Raw genomic sequence first — 15,370 nt, forward strand, 5'->3', positions numbered from 1 at the left:
CTCTAGTAAAAAGAGTGCTGATATTGTGAAATTCAGCCTCTCTTGCCTATTTTGGAGAATGTCAGAAAGGTTGTAATCATTTATATATGTATTCGTTGTATTTCATTTCTGTAATGAGCATCTTTCCGTGCATTGCATACAATTATTTTTATTTAAAAATGATGTGGGTTCACTTTATTGAAAATAGGGCAATACAATTTGACAGCATGGGAACTCTGTGCCGATTAGCAAAACATGTTGAAGGACAGTTCGAGCTTGTTACTAGTTATTGACAAAGATCCTCTCCAATCTGACAGTTTCTTAATAAGGGCGTTTGTGTTTAGAGATCAAGAGAGGTACACTTTGCAAACTAATAAAAGTGATGTTGGACTCCCTTGGAATTCTGTTCACCAGAAAGGTCAGGTTGAAGCTCAGAGAAATGAAGAAAATACTCGCAAGTCTATGAACCCTATTTTTCTTGCCGAAAGCTGCTTTTAAAGCCAGTACATGAGAGGAAAACTCTGCTAATGCTTGAGAGGACAAAAAAAGCCCTAACATATCCGTCCCTTATTATTTTCAGATATCTGCAGATATTGCCTGTGGAAACGCCAGCTCCAACAGCTCTTCGGGAGGACGGCTCATCTCTTTTGAAGTTCCTCAGAACACATCAATAAAGTGAGCACAGACTGTTGATTGCAAGTAACAGGTTGTCTGTGCAGTTTGTCTGTCTTGTTTTTTTTTTTACCTTTACTGTATCTTTTCATCTTTCTTTTCATCTCGCTCCCAGTAGTCCTGTGTTGCAGCTGCTCCCTAGACAAATCTAAATTACTCCCATCTCTCTGTTATTGCATCACATAGCATCAATGTCATGTCCAGTTATCCTGAAGCTAAGATTTCCTTTCAATGTTCATTTATTTTTCGTTGAGACTTGAAAGTTCTGGGTATGAGCTCGTTCTGTAAAAATGGCGGTAAAGCCAATACCGGCCGCCATTTTCCCAGATGGAAAACATTGTTTCCAGTGATAATTCAGGCCTCTTCCTTTGAAAGAAGAAAACTGCTACAAACATCTTGAAGAGTTACCTGGAGATGCATGATCCCTGGATAGAATAGGTATTACCAGAGCACGCCCGGTAATCCAAGTTCCAATCAGGATGGGATGTGCAAACAATGTCTATTAATGCTATTACCAGGCTTTTTTTTTTTACGGTTAACTACAAGTGAATGATCTGGGCCTGGGAATGGCTGAACAGAAACTGATGTCATATTAGCTGCTTAGACTATGAATACTTTGTGCCCAATTTTACCTTATTTCTCTTCCACCACAAAGACAATAGACCAGCGGTTTTAAACCTTTTGACTTCTGTGGACTCCCACTGAATCATTACCTGGAATCCGGGGACCCCAACTGAGTCATTATTGGCAGCTGGGTACCCCCGACCTAAGAAATTTCTAGGATTTGAACTTCAAAAAAATACACAAAATACAAAAGCACGTACACATTCAGTTTTCCTTCTTTATTTGTCTATACTTTATTAATATTACTGTATTAATTTTATTATTATTTCATTTGGTTACACACCCGCAGATCCCTTGAGTAGGCAAGATCATATCTATGAGGCCATGCAAATTCACTCTGCGTGGCTTTGCATAGCCTCATAAATGTGGAGTAAGACAGAGGAGCGCAAGTCGTTGCCTTGCCTTACTCTGCATCACGGAGGCGTTCCATGGGCGTGTCAGTGGGTTTGCCCACGCAACACCCATGGATTTTGACGCTGCCTCAGATTTACATGAACAACGTAAACCTGATGCAGTGCCAAAACCTTACGCCGCCTCAGAGCAGGAGTAATGAGGAGAAATCTTTGTATGTCTCCTAGTTTTTTCCTCTTTCCCTGCATTCTGCAGCATGCATGGAAAGAGGAAAACGTCTTTCGGGATTGTGTTTGTGCAGGAAGGCTCCCTTCCTGCACAAAAACAATCATGCTTACAACTGAGGCACGCTGGCACCAAGGTGCAAGGGTGCCTATGTTGGCGCTAGGCAGCAAATTGTGTGCCAGCGCAGGGAGAAGGGACAAGAATGTACCATATTTCATAAATACAGGGCATTTTTGCCCTTTCATTGGTATAGGGCAGTGCAGCAAGAAGATTTGCGGTGCTGCCCTATGCCAATTCCTCATAAATGCGGCCCTGTGTGTGCAGTTCTCACTGTGAAAACTGTGTATGTGTTTGTGGTTCAGCTCTGCCAGAGACCTATTAATGTAATTATCTTAATGCAGTTACCATTAAGGTAATTACTTTTTTTGGCCCTTGGCTTTTCTGGGCTTTGGCTAATGCTTTTCTTTTAGTCTTTGGAGCACAGCTGATATTGCTCTGCAAGAGGTAGGAGAAGGGAGATTTCACCTATTCTGGTTTTCAGCCGAATATTTTACCGACCCCTACTCCTGCACACCTGCAGCCACTGGACCCCCCCAAATGTGGAACCCTGATGGGATTTTGAACATTCTGTTAGCCTATCATGACGAATCCAAATACAGGCCTTAATGTACATGTATTTTTTATTCTAATCATGAGTCGATTGTGCAAGTATACTCGTTCTAGCCGGAAAAGCCATTAAAAATACAAATGTCCATTACAAGTAATTTCCTCTCCCAGCCTGAAACTCTGCTTCAATGGCAGCTCACTGAAGCATTGTAACTGATAGCAATAAAGCTTCTTTTGATCTGGTATCCAGTGCTTCCTAGGCCTCCATTTGTGGGCAGAGAAGTCCAGTGAAGCAATGCAAGAGAAGATCCTGCCTATGGTCACTGATTCTACTTATCTAGGACAACAGCCACTGGCTAGTTGGTCTGATGGAGTCTCTTGATTGACCCAAGATCTGACAAGTGTCCCATTCTGACTTGTGATAGGTTCCACTGTGCAGTTTGGTCTTCCTCACTGTAAATAGAATCTCTAGTCTCCTTTTGCAAAATGGCAGCATTGAATAGACAATTCAGAGCACCCCACACTGGAATGAAAGCTCTTTATTGTTACAGACCCTGCTCTTGACATGTATAATTGACCCTGGTGTCATATCCCTCTTCTTGTGCTCTTCCTTTCACAATAGTATCATTATATTTCTCTCAGTGACCACGTGCCTTTCCATGCTGGGAACTGTGGCCACTCATCGTCCTTGGTAGGATACACCACACTCTCTATGGTGGGAATCTTCTCCCCTGCAAGGATAACCCCTTACAGCAAGGGTATGTGGCCTGTCTGTACTTCTTCTACTTGCTTGGGCATGCCTGCTAATGTACAACTTGCCTTTTCGCTAAAGTATTAGCTTTACCCGATGAATGCCACACACCGTGGTTTCACAGGCACAGCTTGGACCCTAGAGTGTAAAGCATTATTGTCCATTCACCATTCCTATCAGGATTTTTGCATGGTCCTTTCAGCTTTCTTTTCATGAATAGCTTCAATTTTGCAATGAGAAAATCTGCTAGCTACTCCGGAAGCTTTTGTCTATGTTATGATAGGGAGTGATCAAGGAAATTATTCCTCAGCCTTATTCAGATTTTATCAGCCCCACCTTCTTCATCAGAAAATCAAAAGAAGGGCGGCATTGAGGGGTAAACCTGAGGAACCAGAAGGAGGCCTGGTAGTAGTACACATGTGAGCACTTACTTTCGCTGTCTTACCAATATATTCTCATGGTGTAAAGTGCAATATGAGGAAAGACCTTCTGAGCCCCAGCTGAAGTGGCCGACTTTACGTGTTTCGTCAGCTGACAATCAATCGACATGCAAATCAACAGATCTGTCCATGAGTGAGTGATGCCCAGGACACACCAGAAGAGTGTAGAACATGATTGAGGTGACAGTAATAGTAGCGTGCGGAATTTGGCGGTCATAGGGGTGTTTCATGCACTAGCCTACCAGTTTGCAGGGCATGAGTGTGTTCTCCAAGCAGGACTGGTTAGCAGCAGTGCAGCCTGTGCTCTCCACTCCCCTTTTTAGGCATTAGCTTGTGGTAGAAAACAGCATGCTTTTATACAATGGAGACAATGACGACCTCATTTATGAGCTTCCTCACGGCACCGGAACGTCACTTTTTTGATGTTCCTGTGGCGCAATTTGCCCCGGCATATTTACAAGGCCACATGAAGCCACTCTACGTGGCTTTTCATAGCCTTGTAAATATGTGCCCCTTTTACGCAGAACATTGCGTGAAAGGGGAGTTCCATGGGTGTTGCTGTGGGTGCTTCTAATGCATTACACTTGAAATCTGACACAGTCTCAGATTCACAAGAAATCGTAAACCTGGGAATGTGTCCGAATCTAACGCCACCGAAGGGGTGGCTTTAGGGAGGCGCAACAAGGAGAAATGTTTTCATTTCTCCTTGTTTTTTCGTTTTTCTATGTGTGCTGCTCTCTGCAGAACACATAGAAAGAGGAAATCGTCTAAATTGATTGATTTGTGCAGGATTGTGTCCCTTCCTGTACCAAATCTATCAGCCCCTCAATGCAGGCACCCTTGCACCATGGTGCAAGGGTGCCTGCATGGGCGCACAGCAGCCCATGGTGCACTGGCGTGGGGGAAAGGACGCGATTGCACGAAATCTTATAGATACGGCGCATTCCTGCCCTTTTCTTTTGGCGTAGGGCAGCGCAGCGAAATTCCTTGCTGCGCTGCCCTACATCAAGACCTCATAAATGAGTACCTTTGTTTGGAGGTAGACATACTTTACCCTAAGTGTTCTTGTCATTGGCCGTAAGTCAGGCTTGAGTGGTTAATTTCTGATAACTCCTTTGTTAATTTCAAACTGTTTTTCATTGCATCTTAATATGAAGGACATTGTCAGAGTTTTAAGGTGCCATGCATTCAGCCTCCATGAATCCATCTTTGTCCCACTTCCATCGATATCACTGTAAGTTTCGAAATTCTCCTTGTTCGTTACAACATTTTGCGGGTCATGATTGTATCCACGAAGTGTGAACATTGTCTAACATTTTCATTCCTCAGTCACCATCCATCTATCAGCTTATTCTGCTGCTTCTCTTCACCTTGAACATTTCAAGTCTCCCCTAAAACCAATCATGTTGTGTGAACTCTGGATTTTTTTACGCTTTTGTAACTAAATAGTTTGTTTATCTGTGGCCTGATTGCTTCGTTTTCAACGTTGACCCATCAATCACATGTAGTTAGCACATGCTTGTTTTCATGTAAACGGTGAGCTGGACATTTAACTCTTTATTGTTTTACTGTTTTTCATTGTTCTTGTCCATTTCTTGCTTCCCTTGTCTTGTCTTATATCCTGTAGTTCACCTCAATTTGTCTATTGCATGATTTTGGCATTACAAAACGTCGGTTAGGTTCTATTAACTCCTAATTCTCTTCCACTCTTGGCCCAGCTGTGCCTTTGTCGCTTTGCAGATGCCATGTATGAGTTAGAGTGGAACTGCATAATAAAATGTTTGGAAACCAATCCCATAGAAGTACATACAAGAGAGGAATTTGCTGTCTAATGGAGGTGGTCACATCACAGCACATACCTTAAAATAGCAAGAAAGCTCCTTAAGAAACTATCCTTGGTTCCCCAACTTATCTAAGAAAAGTAGCAAAATCATGCATACTCCTACATATTTATGCTCCTATGTATTGTGGTGGGTCAAGAATGAATCTGCTCAACATAAACATACCACTGTATTGCTTATGAAGAGCCACTGGACCTTACACCTTTTCTAACAAAACTTACAATGACACCTACACAAAAGACCTTCATAGGCAGAATTAACAATGTTAAATAATTGTAGTCTAATTTAGCAGAACAGTACTTAGTTACACAGAATAGTTGTAAATATGTGAGTACTTTACTTCTTTTCAACGGTGATTGCACCACTTTAGGATGCTTAATGAGAAGGTGCCTTGATGGCTCTGAATATAGAAAAATGAATTCATTAAGGTGGGTTTCATCACACGTTGAGCTGGGGATGGTGGGCGCAGGGATGCAAGAATTGTGTATCATTTAGTATTTGTCTTTTTGTAAAAGATTGAAGATGTCTGACAATATGCTTACATTGAATGCTAACACTACATTAAAACATTATATTCCATAAATAGAACACAACAAAGAATTATGGTAAAACAATTTGTAATGTAATCACAGAGAAGCCTCGGCATCTGAAGAGGCACATGGGGATGTAAGAAGCTCGCTAGAGCTAGGAAAAATCAGAAACCTGATCTAATTACAAACGGTGGAAATGAAGCTCCTGAAATGATAGTTAGTTATACCTTGTACAACCTGCACTGAAATGGTGAATCTGGAACAGGACTATGCTATAGTTAATCTCACATTGGATCTTTTGAGTCTTTGGAAAGGACATTGGCATGGTTTGACCAAACTCCTATGTAGGTTTTAGCTGAGAGAATGGGTTCTGGTGGAGCACACATAAATCCTTGTTTCTTGTATATCAAGAAATCTCTAAATTATGTTGGCCTCATTATGCAGAGTGCATTGTGCCACATGATTTATATCTACTGTGTAAAGTACAGTAGAAAGAGAAGCACTGTGAATGTGGTTGAACTGGTCTGGGAAAGTATTATTACACAGGTAGTTTGACATTTATGCCAACATTCCACTTTGAGCATGAGCTAACAGGAACATTTGCTTTTGAAAGATCATGATCTACTAACAAAATTGGGATTTGATACTCTTCCTCTAAGTAGTCGGACAGTTAGGCACATATCACAATTGTCCCATAACATTTTGATCCCTATGTAAAACCATGTTTTCACAGATATCAGAACTCCAAGTAATGACTAAATACCCCTTGAATTTTCCACAAGTTAATTCCGTATAGTCAAACTTGCCTAAGCGTACCAGGAGAAGATTCCCAGTAATAACTGGGACATGTGGAAATGAATAGGAGAGACACTGAAATCCGCATGTGATGCCCCATTTCTGAGTGTCAATTTAGAAGTAATTACCAGGCCCATAAAACGGCTAACCTTGTGGTATTGGTATTTATCAGGGTCCATTACTATCGCATATCCTTCACCCTACTTGCAAATGTGGCTTTATTTGGAGATGAGGTTCCCTCCACGGGAATATGTGATGAATGTCCTCAAGAATCTTCAGAGTTAATGTTGCGTTTCTGTCTTTGGCATTGCCAGAATTTGGGTGTATTATATGGTTATGCGACCTTACTGTGTAATGCAATCGCAAAAACTGTCTTGGTTCCAGTGAGGCTCATTTGTAAAACCTTCAGCTCAACCCTGGGTGGCTATGGCTTCGAGCAGCAAGGCTTAAAAAAGGAACTAGTGTAAAACATTTAACAATACCAAACAATGAAATAATAAATCCACACAACACGAAAGAAATCTAATACCAATTTATAAAAATCGATTATATTTTTATGAATTTTTACAGTCCAAGTTGAACAAAATCCACCAGAGGGTTAGGTGGTTACAGAATGTTTAGGAAACTTAAATCTCAGTTTAACTGCAAACAAGCACTGGTAACTGTAACGATTGTAAACATTTGAAAAAACTTGTTAGAGTTGTGTTTGACTACTCCATACTACTTTGGCAGACAAATCTGACAGGTAGAAGATCTGTGGAACCAATATGGACAGTTACTTGGCCACCAAAGCGTTTTCCACTTCAGTTCCCAACTTTACGGAACAACCGCCATTGACTTTAATGGAGTGGTCCTGATACTGTGGATGCAGGAGATAGAGGATGCTATGGGTGCTGTGCAGTCGTTGGGGTTGCTTTGCAGTATTCCTTGGTCAACGGGCCTCTCAATGCCCTCTTTGAGCCAGTAGCAGGCCAGCTGTGGATGGGGTACCAGTTTCTGCCCACATCGCTCCCAGTGATATCCTTTGCTGGAGTCTGGTGTCCCATTTGGGCAAACAATCTGAACTCGGATGACACTCCCAGGCTCAGGTGCAACTTTTTTGGCTGTCGATTAGCGGTCTCTTGGGTGCCCAGAAGCCATCAGTGGTGATTCTCCAGAAGTCACGCCTGACATGCCGAGTTGAGGTACTTCAGCTTTGATGGCCCTGGTGCTGGTTTCAAAGGGTCAGCTGACTAATCCTTGGAGTTACTTGTTTTGTCTGGGGCTTGGGATCAACTTTCCCCAGGCGGGAGCCAGAGGCACAGTCCTTTCATCACAAGCCCAAAGTGCGGAAGGTGCAGTCCAGTAGACGGTGAGGCCTCCCTTTCTCAAGCCCAGGGGTCAGCCAGGACAGTCATTCTGCAGTCCTTTCTCCAGTTCCAGCATGTTCTGAGGTTTGGGTGCCAGGGGTGCCATATTTATGACAAGAAAGTGCCCTGGGGGAATGATACCACCACTAACCAATGGGCTTCCATGTCCTCTTCTGTTTTGTGACGACTTTCTGGCTATGTGTGACATCTAGCAATCCCAGAGTGCACTATTCCGCCCACTCTTAGGATGTCTGAACCCTTCCTGGTATGCTAGAAACTTAGTAGCTGAGGTAAGGTGAGAGGGACTGCAAAATCGCAAAGGAAACTTTTTTCGGAAGATAAAGTCAACAGCAGTGGAATCACATGACCACTTGGCTGAGTGGCCAGTTTCCAACTTCCAGTAAGCAAGAGTAAACAATTGTATTATAGAATCTCATGACATGCACGAGGCAGCAAGGTAAAACTAGAACTGAGACAATAACTAATACAGGAACGCTAGCAATGTACAAGGTATGCTAATAACTTTGAAGCATTAGAAATGGAAGAGAATACCCGCGGAAGTGGCATGCAGTATGGGGGCGATGGAATCACTATAGAGGGGACATATGTCTGCCCCCTGACCTGGATCAGCCAGAGGAGAAGCTCTCCCCTTGACATTCTTTCCGGCTATATGCGTATTGTGGATGATTGATTGCCTATTGTGGGTCTCTGCTTTCCCCCTCTCTCCCTTCATTATAGTATTGTTTCTGGTAGACGAATGGGACGGACTTCCCCTGATGAGCACCCCTCATGTGCACTCGAAGCTTAACGCCTTGCAAGGGTTTGGTTTGTGTTTCTTTAAAATTGAACCTTTTATTTGATTCTCCTGTTTGTTCAGTGTGAATGCATTTCTATGTTGCTTCACCTACGCTGCCGAACCTCCGGGCTGTCGGCTGAATAGCTGTGTTCCGGATAAACTGGATAAAGGTTTTCAAAAAAAAAAAAAAAAAAAAAAAAGAAATGGAAGAGAATACAACACTTCTCTTCTCCTAATAAATGTTAGCCTAAAATAAAATCTGACAATTTTTTGGGTGCCACTATTGCTCTCTTGGGACAGCTGTCCATTGACTCTTTAACTTGATGAGCATCATCTCCTTGACCAGACGAAGTAGTGGATTCAACCTCCACATTATTGTATGAATTACCTCCTTCCACATTTTTATTTCAATTACCTTCCAATATATTCCCCTCATCATCTACACCTTGGGAGAACTCGCATGCACCAGGAGGTAAACTTTGAAGGATAATATGACATTGGAATCTGTAAAAGAAGGACATTGTGAGCCAAATCAGACAAACTCTAATCTTTTATATCAACATTGTTATTCAACTCTTTATCCAGTGAACATTCACCCACCATGGCTAATCTGCTCATGCTCCACCAAGAGCCATAGTTAGGTTTGACAGAGGATTTCCCACCCTAACAATTTTGAAAGCTCTCGAAAACTTAGACTCACCTTTTTTGACATGATAGGGTAGATTCATTTTGACACAATCCCCCACTTTCAGTGTAGAATCATCCAAGTACCTTAAATTCAAATTGGCACTCTTCACTGGTTCAGAACTTCTTCAAAATTATTTGTGGCTTTGCAATACTTCTCTTTAAGATTCAGTACAGGGAATTTCTGCTTAATCCATGAAGGGTTAAGCGCAATGCTGGGTACTGTACTCTTAAGCATGGAAAACAGGGAAAACCCTGTGCACAGAATGGTAGAGGAGTGAAAAGCCCAGAATGTTTCTGCAACAAATTCCTCAACCTCAGCCTTATTAGCTAAAGCCGCCTGAACAGCCTCAACTATGAATCTATTAAAGCTCTCAACCAGGCCATTCATGTTAGGAGACTAAAGAGACGTCATGAAATGTGAAATCCCCTTATCCTTGAAAACGTTTGAAATTTCAGAGAAGTAAATTGTTTATTATTATCAGTAACAATACTAGAAGGCAGACCTTCTCTGAGGAAACATTCACTTAGAAACTATAATGTTGGGCTGTAGAGCCACTGGGCCCTTTTTGATCGCTACCCTTTATCATGCCTTGGCTCTTATTCATTTGGTCCTACGATGGATCTTGAATCAATGCGAGAGGGGTCGGACATAGGGGATCCAAACTCTAGGTATCCAGTAAGGACCAGGAATTCCCTCTAAGCATTCAGAACCTAATTGAAATGCACAATCAATTAATGGAGACTAGTCATGGAGAGACAGAAACAGGATTTGAGGATGGTTAATTTGATCATAATTATTAAAGGAGTAATTACATAAATATCAGGCATTTAAGATCGAAAAGTGCAACAAGGCAAATCAATTTCAGGTTGGTCATCAATTACCAAAGCTTAGAAAAATTCAGAATGAGACATGAACCATGACAGTTCAAATGCACTCTCTCAGGGTAGGGAAAGAAGTCCGGGAGTAGCACCCACAGCGTAGACGTCAGCCAGCCGAGTTCGCAAAGAAATACCAAAAGTAAGGAGAAGTGATGTGCAATAATATGTCTGAGAGAGATGCGAGGTGCCTTTGCATCATATCAATGTATAACATAATCCTCAATTTCCGTGGTGACTCCTCCTGGGTTACCTATCTGGTCAGACCACTCAGTCCATTATTCAGTTCGTATAGGATGACTGTCATGCAACACAAAAGACACATATTATAGCAAAAAGGTGGTGATCTTCACAGAAGTTGCTGAACCATCCAGTGTATATTACTTTCAAACAATAGTCCTTTTGCTAATGCACATGAGAAAGTTCAAGAGGACCCATGGCAGATGTCCCCAAAGTAGCGAAATTGTTGCAAACAGTCTCAGTATGCTAATGGGATCTCTCCCTATGAGATATAGTTTTTTTTCACATTGCAAATTTATGAAGCCTTTCCATGAGAGCAGAATCAAGCAATGTTCGGAAAAATGCGACCCTAAATTGCCTTTGGTTCATGAAATATAGAATAGGATAATGGAAGTATACATTTCATTTATAACCCTTGGGATGTTGTATATTTCTTTTAACTTATTTGCACTCAAAGCATATTAGTTTCGTTATAAATAGCACATGTAACTATGACATATTACTGCATTTTGACAAAGTACCAAGGTATAACATTATTTCAAAACATACATTATTAATTTAGTTTCTAGTGATTCACATTAGTACATGTATGAAGATTATTCCCTGAAAATTTCAGAGCCTTTGAAGTTGGTATAAACGTGCAGCACCATTTTCTCTTTGCCTACTTGGTGCACAATTTCACATGTGCAAAACATGGAGTTTAGGATGAGACTCCCAAAAATACAGAGAATGTCATCTAAATTACATTAATTTTCAATAAGTCTTCACATACACTTTATTATTACGAAAGTGAAATTAGGAGAATCTTAGATTATGTAAATTCATCACTTTACATTTTCTATTATGTTCTGAAAAGATAAACCAATACTAGTAAATAGAGTTAAATCTATGTTATTCATATGACTATTTTACATCAAATTAACTCTTGTCAGCATCCTTTTATGATACAGTAAGGGGCTGATTGTGAGTATAGCGGTCCCCAGACCACCAGACTCATGGGTGAGGCGGTCTCCCTACCACCCAATTATGAGTAGGGTGGGTGGACCACCATACCTCTGCCGCAGCCTCTAGTGAACCACTGTTCCCTGGTGGTGTTGCGGCAGTCAGGAGGTTTCAATATGGTTGGCGGGACCACCATGGTCCCACCAAGCATATTAGGAGTTTCCTGTGAGCTGTGGTTTTCATGGTGGTTCCTCCACCATGAAAACCATGGTGGCGAGGAAACACCTTATGCCCCATGATGCATGCCGGGAGGACAACTTGGGTCCCCCTATTAGCATGCAACCCAGTTCCTGTACAGCATGGACTTTTTAGTCCATGCTGTGCACAAACTGTTTTTAACATTCCCATTGCTGTGCCCATTTTTTGAGGCACCGCCGTGGGAAAGACAAAAAAAGCGCTCCAGACTGGAGGAAACTCCTGATCCAGTGAGAAGCCCAATCATGGCTTTGGCGGTGCTGTGCCGGGGCGGACCTGGCGCCGTACCACCAAAGTCGTAATCAGGCCCAAAGTCTTTTCATGGTTTTCTCATATTTCTTCAACGTATAATTAGCACAATTGGTGCACGTTTGTAATTTTTCTCTCAAGTGTGTCATAACCGGTTTTATGGGTCAGTAAAAAGGGTCAGCAGTTTATATGCTTCATCAGTGGTATCAATGGTAGGCAGAGATACCCACTTGATAGCTGTCCATCTGGAAAAATAATCAATAAGAACCTTACAATGGAAAAACTATCGCAAGGCCCCAAAATGTCCAAAGCTAACTTGTCCCATGGACTGATAGGAAACTCCAAGCAAATGGATTCAACTTTTTTGATAACTAAGAATTTGTCAAAATTAAGACAGATGGAAAAATGCTTAACAGAACCAGATATTTGTAAATCTATGTAGGGCCACCAAAACACCTCTCTGATAAGTTTTTTTTGGGAGGGTCTCACCTAAATGTCCGGTATGGGCCAACTTAATGATAGTGTGGTGAATATCCTTGGGAGGAGTAACACACTCTTCCTTCAAGACCATATCCCCTGCGACAGAAATAGAATCTTTGACTTTCTATAAAATCTGCAAGGGATCAAAAGTTTCTCATGAGGCCACCCCTTAATGATGAACTCTATAACTTTTTTCAATTGTTCATCCCCCCTGAAGCTTTTTATCCAGGATTCTTTTGTCACCTCAGCACCACACAAAACCAACATATCCTCTACAGATGCAACCACACATTCTTCAATAGCTTCAGAATAACCCTCTGTGGATGAATTTGGTAATCTGGATAAACAGTCAGCAATGACATTGCAAGACCCTGGAAACTAATCAGCACAAACGTTATACTCATACATTTTGGACACAAAACAGTAGGAGGATTTGCTGGTGCCAGTATTATTGAGTAAAGCTGACAGGAGCTTATGATCAGTTTTAATGGTAAACGTTTTTCCCTACAAATACGTTTCAAAATGTTCCACAGCCTTTGCCTAGATTTCCCTTTCAATGGTGGAATATCTAACTTCAGAGTAAGAAAGGGGTCTTGAAGCAAAAGCATTGGTGCTTTCTAACCCTTGACACATCGGATTTAACATTGTTCCAAGTCCTTCAGCACTGTCATCAACATATAGAAATTATCTTAATTTTTGATTGGAAGGAAAACAATGGCAGGGCTTTGACAATAGAACATTTGAGCTTATCAAAAGCATCTTGATGTTTTTTTATTCATATTAACGTTAATCCATTCTTAATCAGATCTCTCAAGGGCAAAGTGATGTGAGAAAATGTGTTCACAAACCTGGAGTAAAACTCACACAACCCCAAATAGGAACTTAATTGTTCCTTGTCTGCAGGTTAATGTAACATCTTTATAGCTTGAATTAAACTTGGTTTAGGAGAAATACCCTTTCCAGTAATGTTATGAGAAAGATACTCAATGTCTTAAGTAAGAAATTTACACTTTTCTATTTGCAAGGTCATGCCTCTGATAATCTCTAATTATGCAACTCAACGCTTAGCCGGACAAATATCGTCTTGAAATGCCATAACACCATCCATACCTTTAAAAAGGGTAAATATGAGTTTTGGGAAGACAGATGCAACTGATGCTAATCCAAACAGCATACATAGGTATCCATCAGGAGTGATAAATGTAGTCGAATATCGGAATCCCTCTTCCAGTTCAATCTGGTAATATGCAGATTTAAGATCTAACAAGGTAAAGAATTTTGCTACATCCATTTGTGCCAAAAACTCTTGCCTTTTGGAAAGGGGATGATAATCAACAATAATCTGTTTATTACGAGACCTCAAATCCACACATGATCTCAAGAAACCAGATTTTGTTCTTCAGTAATACAATGGGGGAATCCCATTCAGAAGAATCTACTGGGTCAATTACACCCTCTACTTGCAATTGTTGTAATACTAAACGTAGCTCTTTGCTGACACTGAGAGGTACATCTCTGACACACTAGGTTTAAGCTTAATCCTGTGATAAAATCTTTTAACCATCCCCCTTTTTTCATAAACATATCCATATATTGAAAAATGACTCCATCAATACCTTGGTGAATAGCCATACAATAAACAGGAATATCAGAAGAAGGATTGAAAATAAGTCCTAGGTTTCCTTGGTGCCTTCAACTCAACACATGTTGAGTACACATATATTTTCCCTACAATAGTGCAGGAGAGGAATGAAATGAAAGTGTCAAAGTAGCCTAGAATGTGATAGCAACTTTCCATAACCATAAGCTTTTGCATTGCTTTTTTCTAGACTTCAGTTTTTCCAGTGTTCGCTGAAAAATGCCTCCAAAACTAATGAAAAAGGTGACCTTGAATCTACCAACATCACAGATTTGACTCTATCAATTACAATCTAGCAGTTAGGTGGTTTACAGGGATCCGTATCAAAAGGCGTAGAAAAAATCTCAGCATTATCGTCATACTCTAAAACCAGAACCATATTTTCCTTTTCTTGGGTATCTAGAAGTAAGTCAACTTTGCTTTCCAAAATGCTATTAATGGTGTGCTGTGACCTGCAACATTAGAAAAGTGGCCAATCTTCCGACATTTGAAAAATTTCTTGACCAGGTTTATTGAAATGCATTCCTGAACCACATCTCGCACATTTGGATTTGTTAACATTAGCCTTGCCAATGTTCCCTCTGTTTTACTCATTTCTGTTTCCGTTACGCACACGAGCTATCTTGAGGTGGCCTTGTTTCTCATCGTTAAGGACTTTAAATGATCTTACTGATCTTTCAATACCTTTGGCCACATCAACTACTTCAGTGAGTGTGGGATTTTTATGTCTAAGTAATTGCTCTTGAATTTTTCCATTACGGCAGTGCATAATCACTTGATCATGAATGTACTGTTCAGTTATAATACCAAACTCAGAAGTTGCAGCTAAAGTGCAAAGTGCTGCAACATAACCTTCAATGGGTCCAGTGGGTAACTGATGTCTTGAATACAAATTGAACAATTCCGTAACCACATGTAGCTCGACTGTGAAATGCAAACCTACTCTGTCTACATATTTGCAAAATTAATCATATCCATAAATACCATCTGGGGCTTGAACTTCAGGTAGATGGTCAAAAATCTCCTGTGCCTCAGCACCTACG

At 41.0% G+C, this 15,370-nt stretch overlaps 1 protein-coding gene across 1 annotated transcript in view; it reads left to right on the top strand.

The window, feature by feature from the left end:
- DNER (delta/notch like EGF repeat containing) overlaps positions 1-15,370 on the top strand; it is a 1,164,201-nt gene that overhangs the window by 387,147 nt on the left and 761,684 nt on the right. The window contains exon 3 of the mRNA XM_085634998.1: positions 560-654. Coding sequence (XP_085491124.1) covers positions 560-654 — 95 coding nt within the window. The remainder of the gene's footprint in view (positions 1-559; positions 655-15,370) is intronic.

This window comes from Triturus cristatus, chromosome 11 (genome assembly GCF_964204655.1).
Source record: "Triturus cristatus chromosome 11, aTriCri1.1, whole genome shotgun sequence".
Lineage (NCBI taxonomy): Eukaryota > Metazoa > Chordata > Amphibia > Caudata > Salamandridae > Triturus > Triturus cristatus.